The 21,923-nt window shown below is 43.9% G+C and overlaps 8 protein-coding genes across 10 annotated transcripts; 1 reads left to right on the top strand and 7 right to left on the bottom strand.

Moving 5' to 3' along the window:
• Nucleotides 1-104: 104 nt before the first annotated feature.
• On the bottom strand, nt 105-9,308 carry LOC117144241 (serine/threonine-protein kinase PAK 1). Of its 2 annotated transcripts, none has more exons than XM_033309315.1 (8): nt 9,228-9,308; nt 5,034-5,300; nt 4,794-4,948; nt 3,611-3,776; nt 2,907-3,488; nt 1,324-2,063; nt 1,038-1,256; nt 105-966 (listed from the first exon to the last, which is right to left on the bottom strand). In XM_033309315.1, the coding sequence occupies exons 2-8, from the start codon at nt 5,191-5,193 to the stop codon at nt 883-885; spliced, it is 2,106 nt and encodes a 701-aa protein (XP_033165206.1). In that variant the 5' UTR covers nt 5,194-5,300; nt 9,228-9,308; the 3' UTR covers nt 105-882. The 2 variants fall into 2 exon arrangements, with proteins under 2 accessions (XP_033165206.1, XP_033165205.1); XM_033309314.1 differs by lacking the exon at nt 9,228-9,308 and adding an exon at nt 8,831-9,209.
• A 281-nt stretch (nt 9,309-9,589) lies between these two features.
• LOC117144790 (nuclear receptor subfamily 2 group E member 1) lies at nt 9,590-10,977 on the bottom strand. 2 transcript variants are annotated; one of them, XM_033310159.1, is made up of 2 exons: nt 10,313-10,977; nt 9,590-9,893 (listed from the first exon to the last, which is right to left on the bottom strand). In XM_033310159.1, the coding sequence occupies exons 1-2, from the start codon at nt 10,935-10,937 to the stop codon at nt 9,682-9,684; spliced, it is 837 nt and encodes a 278-aa protein (XP_033166050.1). In that variant the 5' UTR covers nt 10,938-10,977; the 3' UTR covers nt 9,590-9,681. The 2 variants fall into 2 exon arrangements, 1 of the variants encoding a protein (XP_033166050.1); XR_004459657.1 differs by lacking the exon at nt 10,313-10,977 and adding an exon at nt 9,954-10,017 and having other exon boundaries at nt 9,811-9,893.
• A 1,636-nt stretch (nt 10,978-12,613) lies between these two features.
• LOC117143657 (tRNA:m(4)X modification enzyme TRM13 homolog) lies at nt 12,614-14,022 on the bottom strand. Its single transcript, XM_033308438.1, has one exon. It carries the CDS (start codon nt 13,945-13,947, stop codon nt 12,625-12,627), a length of 1,323 nt encoding a protein of 440 aa, XP_033164329.1. The 5' UTR covers nt 13,948-14,022; the 3' UTR covers nt 12,614-12,624.
• Nucleotides 14,023-14,262: 240 nt separating this feature from the next.
• On the top strand, nt 14,263-14,979 carry LOC117143660 (probable small nuclear ribonucleoprotein Sm D2). The gene is made up of 2 exons (XM_033308441.1): nt 14,263-14,412; nt 14,547-14,979. Coding segments are annotated over exons 1-2 (360 nt in total). The 5' UTR covers nt 14,263-14,410; the 3' UTR covers nt 14,905-14,979.
• An 84-nt stretch (nt 14,980-15,063) lies between these two features.
• On the bottom strand, nt 15,064-16,101 carry LOC117143658 (protein D2). Its single transcript, XM_033308439.1, has 2 exons — nt 15,889-16,101; nt 15,064-15,628 (listed from the first exon to the last, which is right to left on the bottom strand). The coding sequence occupies exons 1-2, from the start codon at nt 16,015-16,017 to the stop codon at nt 15,149-15,151; spliced, it is 609 nt and encodes a 202-aa protein (XP_033164330.1). The 5' UTR covers nt 16,018-16,101; the 3' UTR covers nt 15,064-15,148.
• A 209-nt stretch (nt 16,102-16,310) lies between these two features.
• LOC117143659 (protein D2) lies at nt 16,311-17,089 on the bottom strand. The gene is made up of 2 exons (XM_033308440.1): nt 16,931-17,089; nt 16,311-16,877 (listed from the first exon to the last, which is right to left on the bottom strand). Exons 1-2 carry the CDS (start codon nt 17,009-17,011, stop codon nt 16,395-16,397), a joined length of 564 nt encoding a protein of 187 aa, XP_033164331.1. The 5' UTR covers nt 17,012-17,089; the 3' UTR covers nt 16,311-16,394.
• Nucleotides 17,090-17,165: 76 nt separating this feature from the next.
• Nucleotides 17,166-18,234, bottom strand: LOC117143662 (protein D2). Its single transcript, XM_033308442.1, has 2 exons — nt 18,082-18,234; nt 17,166-17,848 (listed from the first exon to the last, which is right to left on the bottom strand). Exons 1-2 carry the CDS (start codon nt 18,214-18,216, stop codon nt 17,348-17,350), a joined length of 636 nt encoding a protein of 211 aa, XP_033164333.1. The 5' UTR covers nt 18,217-18,234; the 3' UTR covers nt 17,166-17,347.
• A 773-nt stretch (nt 18,235-19,007) lies between these two features.
• On the bottom strand, nt 19,008-20,255 carry LOC117144136. Its single transcript, XM_033309162.1, has 2 exons — nt 19,820-20,255; nt 19,008-19,753 (listed from the first exon to the last, which is right to left on the bottom strand). Exons 1-2 carry the CDS (start codon nt 20,220-20,222, stop codon nt 19,314-19,316), a joined length of 843 nt encoding a protein of 280 aa, XP_033165053.1. The 5' UTR covers nt 20,223-20,255; the 3' UTR covers nt 19,008-19,313.
• Nucleotides 20,256-21,923: the final 1,668 nt, after the last annotated feature.

The raw sequence follows: 21,923 nt of genomic DNA, 5'->3' as shown, positions 1-21,923 counted from the left end.
AGGTAAAGGATGTATGTTTGAGTTTACAGCGAAGAATTAGTTTCATTCCACTCGAATCTTAGTCTACGCGAGGGAACCGAAAATATCGAGCAAAATAAACCAAATTTTAAAATCATATAAAAATATATTTTTATTAAATAAAGCAGTTTATGAACTAAATGAAACTTTTACTAAAATCAGCGATAATACTCCAAGTCATAGGGTTAGTAACAGCGTTCCAAAGTTCATACTCTCATATAATTATTTTGTAAGCTTTCTTATAGAAATGTAATGTAATGACGAAGTAAATCAAATGAAGTGCTTTATACATTGTAAAAATTTGTATGTATATTTTCATTTCGTTTAAATGCAAGAGTTACCAATTCTAATGTTTTAATGTTGACAACTATAGTGTATGTGTGTTTTTTTGTATACTCATTTTACATGATCTTTAGGCTTATAATTTGAAACGCATTCAAAATGCACAAAACAAATTTTGGATCTATACAAATTTAAGTTTATGTTTTGGTATAACAAATGTTGGAAACATGTTTCGATGATGTGGTGGCCAAAGCAACGTGTGATTTTTTTGCTGTATTTAATCAACAGAAAACCCATTTGTGAAAATTGAACTACGCGTGTCTCTTGTTTGCCATATGCAGTTATTCTTAGTTTTGCTGTTTGTCTCGTTATAATAGATATAATATAATAATATGTGTATATAATACGTTTATATAAATAATTAATAATAGTACTCATAATCATTAATAATTCATCATCTGTTCGTATGCATAACAGTTATTGTTGCTATTGTGGTTGGTGTTGTTGTTGTTGTTCTTGTTGTTTTCTGCAGTAGTAATTCATCAGTAGTGGTTAAATAAGCGGTTTCTTCTTGGTTGTCAATCAGTTGCCCTTGGTAGCCTCCTTTGCGGCCATGATCAAGGGAGTCAGACTGGCCAATGGACGGGCCAGTTTCAGGAAGGGATGCTGCAATGGAGTAATTTAAGGGATAACCCATAAGCTAGAAATCCGCTTGGCACTTGGACTAAAAGACTCACCTTTAGCAAGTCCAATGCGCTTGCTCGCCGATCCACCTCCACCTCCAGACACTGGTCGAGGAAGTCCTGAAATGCTGAGGACAGCTTGTCTTTTTCTTTAATCTCTGGCTTGCCATTGGTGGCAATGAGGTACAAGGCTTTTAGCGGATTCTCGTTTAGGTACGGCGGTTCGCCCTCAACCATTTCTATGGCCATAATGCCCAGAGACCAAAGATCCACCTGCACAAGAAAAGCATCGTTAGAATGTTTAAATATTTAAGTCCAAATGTTTCGCGACAGTGCTAACCTTGGGTCCGTACTGTTTCCGGGTGACGACCTCGGGAGCCATCCAGTAGGGTGTGCCTACCATCGTTGTGCGTTTGGATTGCTCCGGCGATATTTGTGCACAGAAACCAAAGTCAGTCAGCTTGACTGAGCCGTCGAGGCCCAGCAGGATGTTATCACTCTTGATGTCGCGATGGATAACCTGGTTGGCGTGAAGGAACTCCAGGGCTTGCAGCACTTCTCGGCAAACAGCTGCGATCTGGCCCTCGTCCATGCAGGTCTCGGTGACGACGTCGGTAAGAGAGCCGCCGGGCAGGTACTCCATGACCACCCACAGTTCCTCAGACACGAGGTAGCTGTCCAGATAGTTGACTACATTCGGGTGTTTGTTCTCCCGCATCACAAGGATCTCGTTGATGATGAGCTCCTTTTTAGGCTGCTGTGAAAGGTTCATCTGCTTGATGGCCACCTCCATGCCGGTCGAGGACTCAATTGCAGTGTACACTGTGCCAGAGGCACCCTGGCCAATCTTCTCCATCTTGGTGTACTTTCGATTTGGATCGCCCACGGAGACAATGGTGCGCAGCTTCTCCAAGATCTCCTCGTCGGACATCTTTTTCTTCTTGGCGTTGGCTGCCCGCGTGTTGGGCGTTGCAGCCGCAGCCACAGCTGCCTGGGGCACGGCGATTTGGTTTCCAGCCACTTGAGGACTTGGGCCACCGGCTGACACTTGGGCTACCGTGGGTTCCGGTGTGTACAGATCTGGTGATCCAACGGAGGCGGGTGTGGGCGATGCGGGCGTAACGATGGGCGGTAGGGGAACCGCAACAGGAAGCGAAACCGTCGAGTTGCGAGAGGAAGACGTCGGCGTGGGACAATGGATCGTTGGCAAGGCGTGGTGTGTACCATCGTCGTCGTGGAACGAAGGAAATGATGAAAAGGAGGAAGCAGAGGAATGGTGATTAGTCGTTGTTGCTGTGGCTACTGTCGCTGCTGCAGTGGTAGCGTGTGCTGTTGCTGTCTCGACGAGACTACCACGAGGTGCAGCTGGAGCAGGATCAGTAGTAGGAGTGGTAGAACAACTAGGATTAGTAGCTGACAAAAGAGTTGATGTTGCATCGGTGCCTTCTGTTTCTGCTGTTGTTTTTGTGGTTGTTGGGGACGTTGGAGCTGGCGTCGTCGCAGTTGTTTAATTATTTTTTTTAGCAGCAATTAGAAGCGGAACAAAACAGAACAGAACACAGAGAGGCGATACAAATACCAAAATACACATTCATTAAATCGTCAATAGCACCTCAAAAGGATTATAGTGTTAAAAAGGCAACATAGAAAAACTATCGCGACACATCGCAACCATTGAGCCATGGCAGCAAATTAGATTTTAGCAATATAGAAAAATTATTATCTTAAACTCACAGTGCAATCAAAAAATAAACTAAATATTCAATCAGTTTCGAATTGAATTTTTAATATTAACTGAACCCTAAAATGTACTTGTCGTTCTAGAGTTTTGCTGATAATAATTTTCGCATGACTTGCTGCCGTGGCTCTTTATAAGGTAGATGCAACTAAGCTATGATCCATATATCCTGGAGCGGCACTCACTTGCATTGTTTTTATTCTTGTCCAGCGTCGTCGTGGCATTGTTGTGCATCATTGGCGATGCCGCTGGTCCGCCTGGCGTCCTATGATTTTGCAGCGGCGTTGTAGGCGTGGTTGCTGGCGCCACTGGCATGGGGATGATGGCTGGCTGCAGATCCTCGATTGGCCGCGTGTAGATGGATTTCGTGCGCTCAGGCCTAGAGGCCACCGGTGGAGGTGGTGGCTGTTGCTGCGGATGCTGTGGTCCCAGCATATCGTCCTCGTTAGCGGATGAATGTTGCGATGTGGATGAGGAGGCCGTGTGTCCGACAAAGTTGTACGAGTGCGATTGACTTATGCCCATGTGATGCTGGTTGTGGTTCTGGTGCAAAAGTGGCTGCTGCTGCTGAAGGAGGTGCTGCTGCTGCTGTTGGTAGTGGTTGCCCAGAATTTGGCCAGCGACGGCCACGTTGTTGGCGTTGGGACCCAGAGTCATACTGCCCAACTGGACGCCAATCAGGTTGCCTCCGCTGTTGGAGCCGTGCAGCTCCGAGTCCGTTGGCGTGCTGCTCGGACTACTGCTGCTGACGCGGCTGAGCGATGATCCTGGCAAAGGAGAGCATTTCAATATTACAAATAAGTTGTATTCATAAATTATTTAAATAAGGCGAAACTTCAAGCAATCACGAGATGTTATCCTAGATCTTAAATCCAACTGAGTGACCAACCTGAATGCGTCGTAATGGCATTTGTCATGTACTTGGAACTTGGCCTCTGTTTGGTAGTGTTGTCGAACCACTTGAGCACATCGAGCACGGCCTGGGGATTCTTCTTCTGCTCCTGCTTGCTGATGTTGGAGTTCATCAGGAGTCGTGCCCATGCCTCCGGCATGCCCTGAAAAAGGCAACAAGTTAGATTGTTAGAGGAAATTAAAAAGAACAATTTACTGCGATGGGAGAACATCTAGAAGGCGTGGGGTAAAAAAATATTTCGGATTTTAGGTACATCAATGCACGGCCAATTATTGTGATCGGGGAATGATGAAAGGTCAGCGACTAAAGGCCTTTCAGCTACGAATTCTAGGCAGCCTGTGTCGGTGTAATGTCGTATGGTCTAGTGTAGGAGTTTTGTGAGAGTACAGAGATAAGAATGAACCAATAGTAACAAACAAAGGGTAACAAAACTATGAGTAATATCGATCGAACTTGAAACAAACACCGACTCGACAAAATGTACAGACAAAGGAGCACAATGAGACCTTATTAAGAAACTAATGAAGTTCCGAGAAGTTAGTCGAGAAGTTTACTTACTTTCATTGGCAGCTTGAATAATAATAGAAATTGATATAGAGCAAGAATCGCGAGAGATAGATATAGACAACAGAATGTATGTAGAAGTACAGTGTTTTATATGTATGTTATATATTGGGAGCGTCAAAACAAATTAAAAACATATTAACAAATTTTTGGGCGAGCTGGTGAGCAATATTTATTTAATTTAAATTAATATTTTAGAAACCCGAAATGCAGTTCGGTGTTCTGGGTCTGATCGAGGTCGCGGATTTTATTACAATCTCGGATCGATTATAAAATTGGCAATATTAATAATTGTTCAATTTATGCTCCAAGATTGTGGCGTTTGTAATATATCGAAGATAACTAATACATTAAATTGTAATGCAATTACTATCATCACCCAAAAATGTAATATGTAGTCTGCAAACGAAACTTTAAGTCGTTGGTGACTGTGTTTTGCATATAAATTTGTTGTACAGAAGCTTATCAAATGGAGGACATAAGCAGTGAAAACCGAAGATTTCCGACTTGCTATTCTTAGACAGCAAGCCGTAAACATAATGGCGAGGCAAACGCGACTGAAGGTGTCCATAGACGAGCATAATAGAGAACTCACGGTAAACTCGCCGGTGACAGCATCGAATCCCACATGGACCGTGTGCTCGAAGTTCGTGGGATAGGAGATGTTCGGCTTGGAGTCCGTGTGCGAGGGCTTCGATCCTTTGATCTTGCTCTTCAGCGTTTTCTTCTTCCGGTCGGAGTCGTCGGGTTCTTTTTGGGAGAAGAGAAAGAAGCACATTGTTAAGCGGACCAGCGGTCTTCACATGCCGTGCTCAACTAATCGAAATGTACTCACCCTTGGGCAGCGGACGCATGTCGGGCGGTACATCTCCCATTCCGCCACCTCCCAGTCCTCCGCCGCCGACGCCCACTCCTCCTCCCGATCGTTCATTGCCGCCCCGATTGCTGGTGAGACGCACGGGCGGCGCCGGCGGTTTGTCTTCCTCGCTGGACATGGCTTCGTCTTTGGGTGCTTCTGGCTGTTCTGGTTTCCTCCTGCTTCCTCCTCCTCCGCTTCGTCTAGCGCCCCGTTATGCACAGCTGTTCTACGCCCAGAAAACAGCTGTCGAGAGTGGGAGAAAGGGATCATTATGTTGGCCATAATTAAGTATTTTGCCTTAACTAAAATTTACTAAATGTGAAACAACTATCTTAACGATTCTGAAATCATTGATATATTTTCAATATTACTAGAGGCCTATACATTTTTTCAAATAAGTGCTTTTCCCAAGAAAAACATATAAATTTATATGTATTAGATATTTTCTAAATCGAATTATTTGGAAACTGGTGATTTCATCAACACAGTTCGAAATTGGGAACAGTGCAGAAATGATTTAATGCTTGGAGTATTCCAGGGGTGCCAACCTTCTGTTATCTATCGCGAAAAGTGTTCCGCAGCTTATCTTAGTATATATTTCGTTCTGTATTCTTTCCCCACCATATTGCAATCGCGTCATATGCCTCCACAAAATCCCAAATTTGTCATACAACTACGAGAGATAGATTATTTACATATATTTTTCGCGAACGCTTTGGCGTTATGTGTTTCACACCATTCTGCACAAAGTTATACATTTTTGGCTTTTGATTATTCTTTTTTTACCGATCTTCATGAAGATCACGTCAAAACTGTGTGCTCTCGATTTTTTGGCACGCGAAAAGCACTTTGTTTTGCTTTTTGAATATGTTCAAAAACACAACACCTACACAAACACACACACACACACAGTGGTCGGCTGCAGCAGGAGAGGAGAGATGTAGCCGCAGTTATAAATTTATCAATATGGGCCGTCCGGCGAACTAATTCGGACTGTGGGCCCGCTGCTCAGTTGTTCCGTCAGCGTGTCTCTCACCCTCGAGTGTCACTGCCACTAGAGCAGCCGGCAAAAGGCAACAAACAGCACACATCGCTCCAAGAGATTGGGTCGGAGCACCCAGCTCGCGAGAGTGCCGCCCCCTACATTGCTTAAAAGCTGATTGATATTGGTATTCGAAGTTTGTATACTCTCCGAAGGAAATTTTATAAATTAGTTAATGCTATTTCAATAATAATATTCCGCAATTATTCCACAATTCCACTAATGTAAGTATCAAAAAAAGAATTATATTTAATTTAAGTGTGCATTGATCATAATTGTATACCAACATCTATTCACTTTTAGATACTTAATTCTAAATATTCATTGGGGCATTGGGAGTTAAAAAATATGACCCAAAATTGAATAATCATTAAAGGACTACATTTTAATTTAAGTTTTCATTAGATGCAAACCACTGTTCCCACACAACACACTTTAACGGTATCCTCTCTCCCTCAGATGCTCCGCTCTCGCCCACGCAAGCGATCGAGGGCCATAAAAAATTCGTTGCGATAACAAGAGTGGCTTCGATTAGCACTCGAAACAAAAACAAAGCAGCACACGCATTGGGAATTACAGCAACACAAATGAGGAAATTGAGCCGCGCGGACAACAACAACATAAACACACTCGAGTGGGCGGCATCGCAGCCAAACATATGAGCGGAGAGGGCGAAAAGGAGTGGGAGCGCAGAGTGGCGAAGAGAGCAAGGCGGCTTTGGCGCCTGTCTGCTTTGCCGGCGACGTCGACTGCGCTGCTTTTATGATTCATTTATCAACGTCAGGCGTCAAGAGTCAATGCAACTAACGGGAGGCGGAGAGTCTGGGACGAGGGGGTGGCGAAGTGTGAAAACGTTGGACAAACATCAACATACAGTTCCAACAGCTGTGGTCAACTTAATAGCGGGGATCAAATGGGAATATCAATTCCAACATTTGAATCATCAGAAAAAGGGTTCTAAGTGACCAATATATGTACATAAGTACATATATAAGAGATTAACCCTTGAATCATAGGGTAAGTTACGGAAATCAAAATGCGTCATGCGGTTCAATTTGCCATTACCTTTCTAATGACATACTCCATTTTATCAAGTGTAATGATTTGTTGCTAATTGTTTTTAAATTCACCTATGTAAGTAGATTGTTCACTCAATAGATACGGTCGTTGAAGATAAAAAGTAAAGGTGTATCGATAAATGGTAATTAGTAAACGTGCTGTGTGATATAATCTTGACCTCAACTGTATATTTGTACTATAGGCTTTATGGGCATACGTTGGTTTACTGGCTGCTTGCCCAGAGATCTATACAAGTATATACATACATATGTACATACAATATGCATGCAAACATACACACATAGGTGAGAATTCGTTTTTAGATCAAGCAACAACAAACTTTTCGGGAGCGTGTAGGCGCCCAGAATTGGGTTAACGATGTACCGCATTGTGTTTGATTTCATTGACGGTCGAACTTTAGGTAAAATCGATAAAAATGTTTTTCCTTCTGCAGAGGCCCATGCAAAATTATTCCCTAATGAGAAAAACACACATTGTAGGCACAGGAAACTCGACAACACTTGCGGCATTTAAATTAGTGACAGGGGTTGTCAGACGCGAGGGAGCGGAAGGGAGGGTAGGTAGGACTTTCAAAGTGGCGCAGGCCTAGGTGCATGTTGCAACAACAGCGACGCAAACGTGGCGCTTGCTCCAAGAGCTGAAAGAAGCCACAAACATATGCATACTTCTTCGTCACGTTTATGCGGAGCTAAAGCTTGTGATCAAGCTTCTTGACATTATAAATTTAAGTCGATTACATTGACTGCTTTATGTTATCTTTCTATCTAAACTAAACTTAAGAATTTATTCTTGGAATTAGTTTTACGCAATTTGGCAGAGGATTGCCGATTTAATATGTCGAAGAACAACTTCTGTTGTCCGAAGATTTTGATTCAGTTATCTTAGTATCAATATACCAAGTGTAAACATTACAAATGATACGATGATTATGATCGGTGCATATTTAGCGACTGGCCACGCATAACTGCTGGCGACGGCGACTCTCTGCCGCTGCGACGTTGTCTATTTTGGTTGCGGACGCCAGCCGAAAGCAGCAGGCGGAAATGTTATGCCTTTTATATTTCTCTTTTCAGTTCCCTTCTGCGTCCGCTTCCGCGCGTCCCTGTCCCTTCCGCTTTTACCTGTGACCGTGCTAAGCAAATATGGTTTTCCTCGAACGAAGGAAGGGGGTGGTAGCGCTAGGGGCACTGGACATGTGCCGTTAGAGCGGCAACTGTTAAATGCCAAATCGACTGCGAAATGTTGTTAGTTATTAGAGCTTTATGTAAATGTCTTGTCTCGTGTCACGTGTGCTGGTAGCGGGGGGAAGGGAATTGGGGCATTCCAGCTTGTTGACATTTGGTTGCTTTATTTTTGGGCTGGAAATTCGGGAGCAGCAATGTGTTAATCCAAAATAATGTGGCGTGGAAACCACTTGAAACGTTCTCCTTTAATCCACATACACGCACACACACACACACACACGTGAGTTGGAAAAATCAATGTGTGCAACCTCTCCTTAGGCGGTGTGTGTGTGCTTGTCTGTGCATTGGAAGCCAGACCAATTGGACTAACGGTGCACTCTCTTTTTATGAATGAAACTCCCTCGCCCCGCTCTCTACCAGACCCCTCTTCCCTATCCACTGGCCCACCGCTCTCCACTTGAACTCACTGCAGGTACAATATGCCTTGGTTGCCTTTCTTTTGCACGGTGCACCCTGTACGCCGCTTGCAGTCGAAGAAGAAACGCTTGCGATTCACGGATTCGAGTGGACCCCACTTCTCCACTGGCTTCTTGGAGTTTTCCGAGCCCACAACACTTGGCCGCACTCGCACACACTCCACTCCGTACACACACTGTATTGTTTTCCCGTTTTCTCTGGTGTGTGTCATTAATGGCCGACGGACGAGAGGCACCAGCAGCAGGAAAAGCCAAGCAATCTTATAGCGAGCCGCAAACTTTCTCGCTTTCTAGATTCTTTAGCAACGCGCGCGCATTTTCGGTCCTTGCATCACCCACTAATTGGTTTACATTATTCACGGGTTTGTTAAATACGAAAAATAATTACAGAAAGACGACAAGACGGCCGCAGCAGACAATGTAGCGATGGCAAAAATATATCAATATATCGATAGCGAGCAGGAACGAATATATTCGCTCCGTGACTTTTCACAACATATCGATGAGCTTCTTGTGTTGTGATATGGCCACCTTTAAAAAAAGTGTTTTTCAAAAAATACCACATCTAAAAACGGAAGGATTTTTGAATTCATAATAGATCTAGTTGTACCAAATATTTTTATTACCAACAAATTGCACAATGCCATTAAAGTTTAAATGCTTCCATGTACGATTATTGACAGAATTTTAAATTAGGATTGCATTTTTTGATATGGGTGTAAACTTCTGACAGCGAGGTTAGTTTAGATGTATCAATTGGCGAACAGAAAAACAGCCATTGTTCAGTAACCTCTAGGTAGGTTTTTCTTTAATATTGAAGATATATGAAGATAGACTTGAGCCTAAAGTGTTTTCAAGATGTCCCTGACCACGCTGCGAAACATACAAGAAAGCGCGCAGTCGAAGCGCCTTAGGCACAGCTGCCTCAGCCCAAGGAGGAGTTGTCCGAACCGCAGGTAGTTGGATTGCTGCAGGGTGTAGCGGGCTAAGGAGATCAGGGCGGCATTGGAATGGCTTCCCAGGATAACGGCATACTCCGCACTGATGGCCAATTCTGTAAAAAACATACAATCGATATAAATATTCAAATAGGAAATACTAATGGTGGCTTGACTTTGAATAAAGCTCCAACAACATCTCGCTTAACGAAGTATGTTAAGAGGCCAATTGTTTCAAAAGACACCTCCTGATTCTATGTATTTTTTCAAACAATTATAATTGGAAAAGTTTATACGAACTTGTTTAAATCGGAAGTGAAACGCTTATCTTGCTTGGGTTCATTAATTTTTCATTAAAAGTTTAATTACACTATAATTGTGAGTTATCGAGTAGGATTTAATTTTATATTTTCGTCTAGGAAATCACTACAATATGTGTAACAATCTTGAAAATGGGTTATATCCTGAGACCGTTTTGATTTTTAAATCCTAACAAGCCGTTTTACCGCCCAGACGGAGCTAATGGCTACTTTACCTTTTCTGCACAGGATTAGGGACTCCAAAAAGTTGAGTTCCAGGACGTCGGCCCTCAGCTGGTGTGCCTCGCAGATGAGCCGTTTGAGCTGCTCATCGCCGCAGCCGTCGATCATGGCGCTGATGTCCAGCGACCAGTGGGACGCTCGGAGCACGAAGATCTCGCTCCACACCACCTGCAGGATGGCATCCTGCTGGCAGCGATCCAGCAGAGCGAACTGCTCGTTGGCCTTCGCCTGGCGCAGGCACGTGACGAGGATCTGGGCAAGGATCTGGAAGTGCAGCGCCTGGGAGTGGGGCGTCGGGGATGGTGGCGCCTGAGATGGCGGAGCATGTCTCCGGCCACTGCGGTAGAGAGCCACCTGCTGGTTGCGTGGACCGCGCTCCTCCTGGACAGCGGCGGCGTTCATTCCGACGGCCAGGCATCGCTGGAAGCGGCAGGAGGGGCACCAGTTCCGCCGCGCCTTGTCCACCACACAGTTCCCGGCCAGAGCGATGCAGGCGTAGCTGCTGCCTCGCCGCACGCTCCGCTTGAAAAAGCAGGAGCACCCATCGCAGCAGGACACGCCGTAGTGTTTCCCGGAGCTCTGATCGCCGCACACTGCGCAGGCACTGAAATTCGACATGGTCACCGGTTGGCACTGCTTGCCAATGAACCAAAGAGTCGCCGCGGACTGAATCAGTTCCTCCCGGATATTGGCGGTTTTATATGCCACCTGGATGTGCTACACCCGCAAATGATATGCAAACCAGTCACACAGAGCAAAAATATGTTTCCTAGCTAGGGAGGAAAATTGTATCTCAATGTTCATCATATACTTTAATAGTCTTTAATACTTTAAAAATCCTATAATCCAAAGAACAAATTTCTGAAAGCGAAATATCACTAAAATATAGTTTATTTAAACTTAGGAATTTCAAATCTAGAATGCAAACACCAGACATTTTTTAAAAAATTCAAGATACTTGTATAAGATATAGATACAATTATAGTTAGTTATAGTTATATAATATATCTAAAATACTTTGACATAGATTTCTCCCAGTGTAATAGTGCCTTGTGCCAAAGCGTGATTTGAGGATTTTTATTTGCCCGAGACGCCCCTGGCAGGGGGCGTGGCGCGTCAAAAGTGACAATCATCTACTACCATTGCGGACCGTGTTAACAATTTGTAAACAATTATTGTTTTGCTCTGTGATTGGACGTGCGCTCGCCACTCGAGGTGTCCGCGTTGAGGTCCTTTTGTCCTGACATTTCGGGCAAACACCGAAGACGTTCCTGGGGGTTGGGCTTAGAGGAGTTCTTATTCCGGAAATTCTGGAAAACTGTTTAATTAGACGTTGCTGCAAGTCGCAGCTTTTACTTAATTCTAGGTTAATAGTCGAGTCACATATAAAACAGAGGGATATATTGAGCAAGGAGTTGATGCAACGAACTATTTACACAGACCAAGATGTTTATCATAGTAACTTCTAGGGCTAACATCGGGAAGCAATGAGGAACAATTGGGAACGGGTGGTAGATTGAATGATCTTAAACTTGTCTTAGCCAACCATTTCAGTGACTGTTAAAGAACATCAAAGTCTTTAAGGATATGGGACTATTTAACGATAGCTTAGTTAAATTCAAATAGTCAGATTCTCCAAAATATTGTTCGTGTTGGTAAATGTAAATGTAATAAATAGTAAAAGACAAGTCCAAAATAAACTAAAAAAAATAATAGATTATTTTAAAACAATGGACTGCAGTCCTAAGATGTTATTTTTCTGTTCAGCTGCTCCATATGCGAAACATTGTTTTGGTTTTATTAATTTCGAAAGGGATTTTCGAAAACGATTCTTTTTACCATTTCAAGCTGTATACCCCAAAAAATTCCCTAATCAGTCAACGAAAACAGCACATTTCTCCAATTCAGAACTCTGTTTTTGTAACAATCAATAAATGTATGGCCCATTTAAATTATGCAACATAGATCGAGACGAAAAACTTTAATTCTACAACTTTTAAAGAAAAATATTTAAAATGTACCTATTCGAAATAACAAAATATCTGCCTTGCAAATAATTTTATAAAGCGTGCCTAATAAATAAAGTTTAAATAATGAATTATTCTAGATAAATAATATTATATTTATAATAATATAATATAATATTTTTCGTCACTAAAGACTTCTTCGGAACATTTTTATGGAGAAGGTGCGATCGCTACCAGTTTTTACCTCTTTAAGAGGTAAATAATGAAAAATTTAAATACAGGAGCAGGATATGCCATTGAATCAAGGAAGAGGAAACACATTTTAACTAAAGTCAACATCATTTATTTTGGCACTCCAGCTTAGAGCTGGATGGTCTGGCCAGCAGAACCACATTCTCCAAAGTCACATCCCTGGGAACATAGAACTTAAGCTCTGCTTGATATCCGTGGGATCGTAGGTGCTCCAGTCGTCCATAATCCAGAACCCGCTTGCACTGTTGGCCAATCTGTTCGCGCTCCTGGCGAGTTAGACGCTGCGTGTTCGTCTCGGTGGGCTGAAAGTCAGCCGATTCCATGGCCTTGCGCCGCTCGCGGCTTAAGCCCGTGCCACAAACTGCCCAACTGACCATTTTGGTTAGGATAGCGAACTCCCTTGCTCCAATTCCAGCTTCCTGAAGAAACTTGCGTCCCACGTAGGAGCCCCAGGAGCAGCGATGATGGCAACACAGGGCGATGAGAACGTAGTCCGAACTGGCATTCCCATCACCGAGTATACATCTCAGGGTCAAGTCTGTAGCTGCTCCACAGAGGTGCTTCGAAAGAGCCACCGTTCGTTGGGTTTTCTTTAGCTCCGGCAGAGCAGAAAGCTTAAGATCAGCGATATCAGCACGGATGCGTTGCACCACCTCCCTGTTGGCCAACTTGTTGTCCTTCTTGTGCCGCAGGGACATTCGGTCGATGAGGACCACCTGTGAGTGACTCAACTTCTGTTCCTGCAATACGGTGGCCAAAAAGTAGGCTAATTGTCCCTTTCCGGCTCCGAATTCTACATAGCTCGTGTGATCTGTCAGCTGGTGATCGTGTTCCAGGATGCCCAGCAAGCTAGAGGCCTGGGTGAGCTGGCGTAGCGTTTCCTGGCCGTAGTCCTTGCGACTAAGTTCCTCCTTAAGGGATTCGTGCTCCAGCTGCAGTTCCAGTATGCTGGAATTGATGTGTTTGTCATACAGCTCCTTAACTTTGTTGATCAGACTGTAGAACTCTTCGTCCGCCAGCTCGTGCAGCTTTATTTGATTGAATTTTTCTAACTCCTCTTCTGTTTCCTTAAGATCTTCTCCAGAATTCACTCCTTTCACAATGTAGGGCAGTGAACTTTCCTGATCCCTGGCATTGCAAATGGTCAAGTGTTTGGCCAGTTTTCTTTTAAACACTGTATGTTTGTGATCAAGCGGGCAGGGAATTCGTTCCTGGAAGGAATCTTCTGCAGATTTGTCATCAGAAGTTGCAGTGGTGGCTGTCGTTGGGGCATGGGCTCCACAAAACTCACTGCCCTTATTTGCAGTCATCTTGCAGCGGCGCTTTTTGCGTGGCACCCAGTAGGAGCAAGTGGTGGTTACCGGCTCCTCTGCCTTGTCAGTGGTCACCGTCGCTTTCACAGGTTCCATTCGTTACTTTTCTTTTCAAAACAAATTCCTCCCAATTCGCAACTCGTGCCAGGCAGTGTGACCAAGGCTGGCACACTAGAAAATACTATTGTCAATGGTTGATTAGCTTTCCACAAAAATGTTTTACCTATGGTCTTAAAAATGTAAACATTACATTGAATCGTACATTGAATATTTTATGCAATGTGCTGTAATGGAAAACGCAAATTAAACTAGATTTTTTAAAATAATAGCTTACCTAATTACGCTTACTTAATTACGATAGCCAAACGCCGATAGTTAGCTTTGAATTTCAGGGCTGGTCGAGTGCGTTCCGTGTGCAGCCGTTCTAAGAGCTGGTAACACTGCAAAAAAAACGAAGCCGCGCTGAATAATTTTGCCGTCAATAAACGCAGAAACCCAACTGAGAAGCGAAACAAGAAGATTTTCAACAGCATTTAATAAGCCATAAGTATAATCCGCCATGTAAGTATACCGGAGCAGATGGGACCAACCATCGGGAATGGCGTAACTGGCAGCGGCATGTGCGCCGGCATTTTGCATTGTTAGCACCACGCTCGAGTTGTGAGTGAAATATTAATAAACTTTGTTCTCTGCAGGGCTCTTGTGAAACCAAAATCGGAGCTGACCCCGGAGGAGCTGGCCCGCCAGGAGGAGGAGGAGTTCAACACCGGGCCGCTGTCCGTGCTCACGCAGTCCGTGAAGAACAACACCCAGGTGCTCATCAACTGCCGCAACAACAAGAAGCTGCTGGGCAGGGTGAAGGCCTTCGATCGGCACTGCAACATGGTACTGGAAAACGTGAAGGAAATGTGGACGGAGCTGCCGCGGACCGGCAAGGGCAAGAAGAAGGTGAAGCCCGTGAACAAGGATCGGTTTATATCGAAGATGTTCCTGCGAGGCGATTCCGTCATCCTGGTCCTTAGGAATCCCCTGGCCACGGCGGCCGGCAAGTAGTCTACCATAGCGATAGCGTACAGCAACCAATATCCACCAACTTCACGTAATAAATCCGTAAATCAAATTCCCTTATCAACAAAATGAGTTCTGTGGGCCAATATGTGCCATGAATTAAAAGTGTGAGCTATAATTTACGACGAAAATGTTAGTAACATATTCCATTTATAATCGATTTCTTATATTTTGATTAACATCTTTAACATGTTTTTTCATATAGTATCTGCTTAAGATAAAAACGGAATCAATTCTCCGAAAGTTGCTTGTGCAGTTTTGGAACATAGTCGTCGTACTGGGCTTGGTAGAAAGTTCCAGCTATGGGATTGCCCAGCTCGTGCTTCTTGGCAAACTTGGCGGCGCTGAATTTGGGACGATCCTTGCGGGATCTCTTGCTCACGCGCTCCTCGTCGAACTCGAGTTTGCCGGACTGCTTGTACAGCAGGAAGACGTAGCGATGCAGTCCCGTGCCCTGGGGTGGGCCCGAGCCAATGTACTCGGCGATGGGCTCACCACTTGTCAAGTCGTTGCCGGCGATGTTGGCGAGGATCCAGTGCTTGAACTCACGGAACTTGGGCTGCGCTCGGCTGGGTGCATCGGGATCCGTCATGATGAGGGTGTAGAACTCTCCGGGCTGAGCGTCCCACTCCACGACTGGCTGATCCTTAACCTGCGTGGGCGTTAGCTCCACTCCATCCTTGGCCACCAGGTTGTTGCTGTACGTGACCTTGAATAGGAACGATTTGAGAGTTATTTGCTTGATTTACATTGTTGCGATCTATCAGCCTTAAATAGTTTGTATGTGACCTTTGATCAGAAAGTTGTGACGAGATATTTATTTAGATTTCTATTAAGCTCGGGTGTTAAATGTTAGAAATATTTTAGCTTGGTCTGCAAGCACGTACTATTCAGATCTAAGTTATTAAGAAATAGTAATCCTTCTTATATACTTGGATCTTTTTAATGTGTTTTTGTTAGTGGCCCCACCTTCAACAACTGGTTCGGCGGCTCGGGAATAACGTCGGGGACCACCTGGTGCGATCTGAAAACCTCCTCCACGGAGCCAGCTTGAACGGCCAGTAGGCAGCACACCAATGGCAATAGCACTCGCAGCATCTTTGTGGAGAGATTATTTGGTAGATGATAATATCTTGAGCAAACCAATATAAAGGAGCTCCGCTTTCGAACAAGGTGGGTCAGCAACTGGAACCAGTTTGCCATGATGCCATACTTTAAAAGCAAAGCTCGAAGCTTTTTGTTTAGTAAACAGCTGGGAAAAAATATGCTCAGTAATTAAAGTTATCTTTGTTTAAAGTTTCGCTTTGGAGATTACGTTTGGTAATTGGATAATTATAGGAACTGGATTGGAAAAAAATATATACTTTTTAAATATATATTATAGATATTTATACATTTATCTGTTTCTACATGATTCTTGTTCTTTACAGCATGCTTTGTAGGGATTTGGGAGCCTAATTATGAGAAGAAAGATACTACTTCTTGCCAGATAGTTGCTTGTATAACTTGGGCACATAGTCGTCCCACTGTGCCTGAAAAAAGTTCCCGGCAATGGGATCCCCCAGCTTGTACTTGCTCATGAACTTGGAGGTGCTGAAATTGGCCCGCTTGTCGCCGCTCGTTTTTGGGATTTTGGGCTCGTTGCAAGTGAGCTTTTGGGGCTGTTTGTAGACCAGGAAGACGTAACGATGAAGTCCCGTGCCTTGCGGCGGACCTGCACCCACATATTCGGTCAAAACCACGCCATTCTCGACTTGGTTCCCTGGAATATTGACCACCAGCCAGTGGTGCCACTCGCGGAACTTGGGCTCCTTGCGACTGGGCGCATCCGGATCGGTCAGGAGGAGCGCGTAAAAGGCATTCGGGTCTGCATCCCACTCCACCTTTGGCTGGCTCTGCACCTGCGTGGGTGTCAATTCACCGCCTACATCCACCACCTGTCCACCACCATAAGTCACCTGGAACAGCGAAATGACATGGACGAGTGTAGGCACTATTTGTATTCGCTTACCGTAAGCAAAGTGGCAGGACACGTCTTCAGGATATCCGGCACGATCTTGTGCTTAGAGAAGCACACGGTGGAATCGGACATTTTTAGCTGAGTGGGCTATAACTAAAATGAAATTTGAGGTGCCAAAAATTTCGTATTTAAAAGCTACGCCGACTTGAACACAAATATTTCTGAGTAATAATTAATAGAGTAGACCAATAGTCGTTTGGAAATCAGATTCCCACGGTAAATGACTAATCTAAATAACTAATAACTAAAAATAACTAATCTGGTGAGAAATTTTTATCTAAATTTAACATGTATTTCTACATATAAAAATGGTTGTCCTAGATCCTGACCTAAATATCCATATATCCATACGGACATAGTTTCAGTAGCTTCTTCTGAGATAAATTTGGCATTATTTTTATTCTAAATTCAAAAGTGTGCTACTTGACGGGCATTGTGTGAGATGGCTTTGATAAGTGATGGAACATGGGGGCTCCATTGGGATGTGAAGAAGTTCCCAGCTACCGGATGCCCAAATTTGTATTTCTTAGCAAACCGCTTGGTTTCAAATCCACTGCGACCCTTAACCGAGTGCTTCGGCAGTTTCGGGAAGTCAAACTTGGTGTAGTCCCTCTGTTTGTAGAGCAGGAAGACGAACCGATGGGTTCCAGTCCCCTTCAGCGGAGTGGCGCCCATGTATCCCACGCGCACGTCCCCGAGGGACAACAGATTGCCGGGTATGTTGAGGACCATCCAGTGTAGGAACTCCCGGTGCGTGGGTGTTATGGCATTGGGTACGTCCGGATCCACCATCAGCAGGGCGTAGTAGTTTTCCGGTGCCGAGGGCCACTTTACGGAGGGTTCATCACGCACTTGCATGGGTTCCAGTACCTTTCCACAATGTGCTGCTAAAAGCCCGTGGTAAGTCACCTATTGTGGAAGCAATTCAATTTCAGATTATGATTAAAAATATATTATTTAAAATTTTAAATAGTTTCCTAGAAATTCAATTGGAGAATTTGGGGGTGAAGCATAAATTTTCTTGTTTAACCTAAATTGTAGTTGAAATACTTAGATACTCGATCATTATCTCTTAAATGATTCTTTATAAGATGATTATTTATGCTTAAATGATTCTTTATGATTCTTTATGCTTTACTCACATTAAGGAACTCCTGCGGTCCGATGTGTATTACATCTGGTATCACATCCATGGACCTCATAATCTTGCTCACTTCCGTATCCGACTGATGAACGCCTCTGATGGATTTGAGGCTCAGGCTTGGCGCGAATCGCATGAAAAGTAGAATCCATATGCTGGCCAACATTGTGAGGAAAGTCTTTCACTGACTGCAAATTGGCTGATTGCTGGCTTTAAATACCCATTGCATCTAACAGATGTTTTCTGCCTGGCCAATTAAGCAGCAAACCCAGATGTCAGTTCCATTAAGTTGAGGTACTTTGCAGTTCGCTTCTTCCTTACAACTTCATAAAACAAATTGTCGTGCCTCAGGCCAATTAATGGTTCACTACTACCACCCACAGCACTTGCGTGTTGGTTAGCTCGGAAAACATGCACTATAAAATCAGTTAGTACCTAGTTTAGTTGACAGACTATTAGGCTACGTGCCCCCTCATTTACTTGCCATTTCCGAGAGCACTTCATAAGTAAGGCACATCAATGAATTTACTTCAAATTCTATTATATACACTCAGAGAAAAACCCGCTCTCAACAATCGCGATTTGAGAATTTCGATCTCAAAATCTAGCCAAGATCGTATGCTCAACATAATCAGATCGAGATCGAATCATTCTTAGATTGCAAATGACTTTGCTCTCTCTCACTTTCTCAGCCTATTCAGATTAATTTATAAATTAATGGGCACAAAAGTGATCCACAAAATATAATAACTATTAAGTTATTTTATCTTATTTGTGAACTCTTTAGTTTACATTAAGAATGATCCTTAGAATTTGCTAAGCTGGTGAAGAGCATTTCGCATTCGAAAAGGAAACAGTGATTTCCATTTAATTAACCCATTTCCGTACTAAAAAACTTTGATGCATGTTTTAAATTTTTGCATTTTTAATAAATTAAATAAATATTAATTCAATTCAGTTTGATTTTTGGTCGATTTGTGACAGAGTAACGAGGGCAAAAAGACGAAGAGTCAATGAGAAAGATGTTGGTATGAAGAGGGTAGAATCAGGCTAAGTGGGGATGTGGTTAGAGCTGAAGAATGGCTAAAACTCTCGCGTTCCTAACCCTAACGACTACAATTATGGCCTGGGGCAGGTTCCGGTTCCATTTGGTCTGTGTGACTCGCAGCGATCCCTCCTGGGAGGGAACGCAAATTCCTTGGTATGTACAATTGGACGAATGACTTTCCCCGTTTAAGAGGACGAGCTGTAGCTGGACGAAGAGCCCGAGGATCCCGAGGAGGATCCCGAGGAGTAGGACGACGAGCTGCTAGGATGGTACGAGCTGTAGGCCAGGTTCTGCGAGTCCCAACGGGCGTAGGGACCGCCGCTCATGGGCTCCCAGCTGCTGGGATCGTAGGAGGAGGCGGTGGTGCTGGGCACTCCGTATTCGCTGGCCGGAACTGGAGCGGGCATGGGCACCATGTTCATCTTCATGCCTCCCAACTTCTGGATGAGGTTGTAGATCAGGAAGCCCAGCACCAGCTTGATGGCGATCTTGGACAGAATCAGAGCCTTGGTGGCCTTCAGACCGATCAGAGCCAGCAGGATGGGCATGATCACCTTCAGCTTGAACTTCATCAGCAGCAGCAGGGGCAGGAACAGCTTGTCCTTGTTCTTCTTCTCAGCACGACCTAAAGGAATTGCTTAGAATTAGAATCTCATTCCATATCAAGGGTGACTCTAGCATGACTACTGACCCTCATCCTTGGGCAACTCCAGATCAAAACCGCGATCCGAGCGATAGGTCACCACGGAACCAGCGAAGAAGGTCTGTGGCAGCTGCAACCTCATCTCGTTGGTGTTCAGAATGCGGCCCAGGCGGTCCACAATGAGCTTGTCGATGACATCGTCACCCAGGGCGCGTCCGCTGACCTCCTCCTCCACATTGGCCACCGTGTCCAGGTAGGTGAGCACCTTCTCCTTCAGGCAATGCATGGCATTGGCATGGAAGCACTTATCCACAATTGTCGAGATCAGCTCGTCGGAGCTGTGGATCCGCGGGGTCACCGCGTTCTCGATGGCAGCACCGGACACGGATGTGGAGGCCACCAGCAGCAGCGCACAACCGAACGCGAGCAAGGACGTGGAGCGGAAAGCCATTGTGTTTCCAATCGAACAAGATACAACTAGATATTACTGACACTACCAGAGCGCGTAGTGTTCACTGTGGAGTCGATGCGGCGACAATGTTGGATGATTCGCCGTTTGGTTCGCGTTTTATACTGCCGCTCCCCCAGAGCGCCAAAGAGACCCGTGCTGGTTTTTGGAGTGCCCAACTCGGTTTTTGGACAGTCCAACGCGGCGCACTCGTCACTGCGAGCAACGAAAGTGGAGCCACGGGCCAAGTCCACGGAAAGCAAGTGGCCAAAGTTTTTCACCAAAAAAAGTGAAAAGAAAACAAGAACGCTGTGGGCGAGTGTCACGAATGCTAAGTACCCCCAGTTGCCACACCAAGCCATAACTATTTATGAAGGACTTGTGGTATACATCTTGAGCTGTAAAGCTATGATTGGTCCTCGTCGCTGGCTTAAGTCTCGATTTTGGTCTCGATTTGTTTGAATATTAGATGTGTGTTTCGTATTTGGAATCAGCTAAGCAGAGGACTGCTCTCTGAAAATTGATTCCATTTAATTTCAAAACTATTCTGACATTTTAATGAATATTGTAGATGAAGTGTAGGAGAAGGAGAAGAAATCATTACAGGTTTGGATGACCTCCACATGATATGGCGGTTATTAATCTGGATGGCTTCCTGACAATATATCCTTAGAGATCCAAATAATGATTAATGTCATTCTTCTAACATATTTACTATATACCCTTAGCACCCTTTCATACCCAGTCCAAAGACAGTAGCCTCTCCTCCGTTAACTGGGTTGCCCCTCGAGCTTTCTCGCTTTCCATATCGGCCTCAGACACCTAGCCCACCTGGCCCTCCCACCAGTTGAAGTTGCATTATTGACGCCTCGATGGAAACAACTTTGGTTGGCCATTAGTATGCAGGCCCATTGCTCTTACGCGGCCAACCACAAGAAAGCCAAATCGAAGACACGTACATACTTCGGCGTATTGTGTCAAATTTCGATACAAGAAATCAGTACGGAACTCAACTACGATTTGGTTGCAATATCCACTCCCACTGGATTTTATTTGTTTCGAACGCGGAACTACGACTTTGATTTTGCAGGGCTTTCCATTATTATTTTGTTTGCTTTTCTTCAGATTACGAAATTTCGATTTTCGATATTTTCGTGCCACTTATATTTAGGTGGCACACTTTTGAGTTATTCACATAAATGGGTGTTCCTGTTCCCTATTTTGCATGTAAATGAGTTAAATGATATTTCAGATCTTTATTTAAATCTGCTAGGTAAAAAGTATACTTACCAATTTGACAAACAGATTAAAAGGGAATTTGAAAATAGAGCTTAAAAATAAAACTTTTCAAGAAGTTTCAATTTTACAAAAAGATTAAATGCGAATTTTAAAATAGATCTTAAAAATAATCATTTGAAAGACACATTGGCATTTTAGATGCAGATAAGATGTATGATATACCTGGGAATTATTGATATTAACACTACTTACGAACCAATTTTTCAAAACACCAGATTATTACACAACACTCCATGTGTTTTTCGGCTGCCAAAATCTTTGAAATCATCACAGATTACCTAATGGTCAGTTTAAATAATTCAAAAGGTGTCTCTGCGGCATTTCTATCAGCTACATGTTACTTTTATGTGTAACACTCGTATCCTACGATAAAAGAAATTTGTGGACAGCCTAATCTTTATTTCA

The sequence above is a fragment of the Drosophila mauritiana genome, chromosome 3R (genome assembly GCF_004382145.1).
Source record: "Drosophila mauritiana strain mau12 chromosome 3R, ASM438214v1, whole genome shotgun sequence".
Taxonomy (NCBI): Eukaryota; Metazoa; Arthropoda; class Insecta; order Diptera; family Drosophilidae; genus Drosophila; species Drosophila mauritiana.
This window is presented reverse-complemented; position numbering and strand designations above follow the sequence as displayed.

Coding starts and splice junctions, on each gene's coding strand:
- LOC117144241 (XM_033309315.1), bottom strand. CDS start 5,193: ATGTCCAGCGAGGAAGACAAACCGCCGGCGCCGCCCGTGCGTCTCACC. Junction 1,257..1,323: donor GGAAACAGTACGGACCCAAG/GTTAGCACTGTC, acceptor TTTCTTGTGCAG/GTGGATCTTTGGTCTCTGGG. Junction 967..1,037: donor GCGCATTGGACTTGCTAAAG/GTGAGTCTTTTA, acceptor ACTCCATTGCAG/CATCCCTTCCTGAAACTGGC.
- LOC117144790 (XM_033310159.1), bottom strand. CDS start 10,937: ATGTCGAATTTCAGTGCCTGCGCAGTGTGCGGCGATCAGAGCTCCGGG. Junction 9,894..10,312: donor CCTAATCCTGTGCAGAAAAG/GTAAAGTAGCCA, acceptor TGTTTTTTACAG/AATTGGCCATCAGTGCGGAG.
- LOC117143657 (XM_033308438.1), bottom strand. CDS start 13,947: ATGGAACCTGTGAAAGCGACGGTGACCACTGACAAGGCAGAGGAGCCG.
- LOC117143658 (XM_033308439.1), bottom strand. CDS start 16,017: ATGCTGCGAGTGCTATTGCCATTGGTGTGCTGCCTACTGGCCGTTCAA. Junction 15,629..15,888: donor CGCCGAACCAGTTGTTGAAG/GTGGGGCCACTA, acceptor TTCCTATTCAAG/GTCACGTACAGCAACAACCT.
- LOC117143659 (XM_033308440.1), bottom strand. CDS start 17,011: ATGTCCGATTCCACCGTGTGCTTCTCTAAGCACAAGATCGTGCCGGAT. Junction 16,878..16,930: donor GTCCTGCCACTTTGCTTACG/GTAAGCGAATAC, acceptor TCGCTGTTCCAG/GTGACTTATGGTGGTGGACA.
- LOC117143662 (XM_033308442.1), bottom strand. CDS start 18,216: ATGCGATTCGCGCCAAGCCTGAGCCTCAAATCCATCAGAGGCGTTCAT. Junction 17,849..18,081: donor GACCGCAGGAGTTCCTTAAT/GTGAGTAAAGCA, acceptor CTTCCACAATAG/GTGACTTACCACGGGCTTTT.
- LOC117144136 (XM_033309162.1), bottom strand. CDS start 20,222: ATGGCTTTCCGCTCCACGTCCTTGCTCGCGTTCGGTTGTGCGCTGCTG. Junction 19,754..19,819: donor GGAGTTGCCCAAGGATGAGG/GTCAGTAGTCAT, acceptor CAATTCCTTTAG/GTCGTGCTGAGAAGAAGAAC.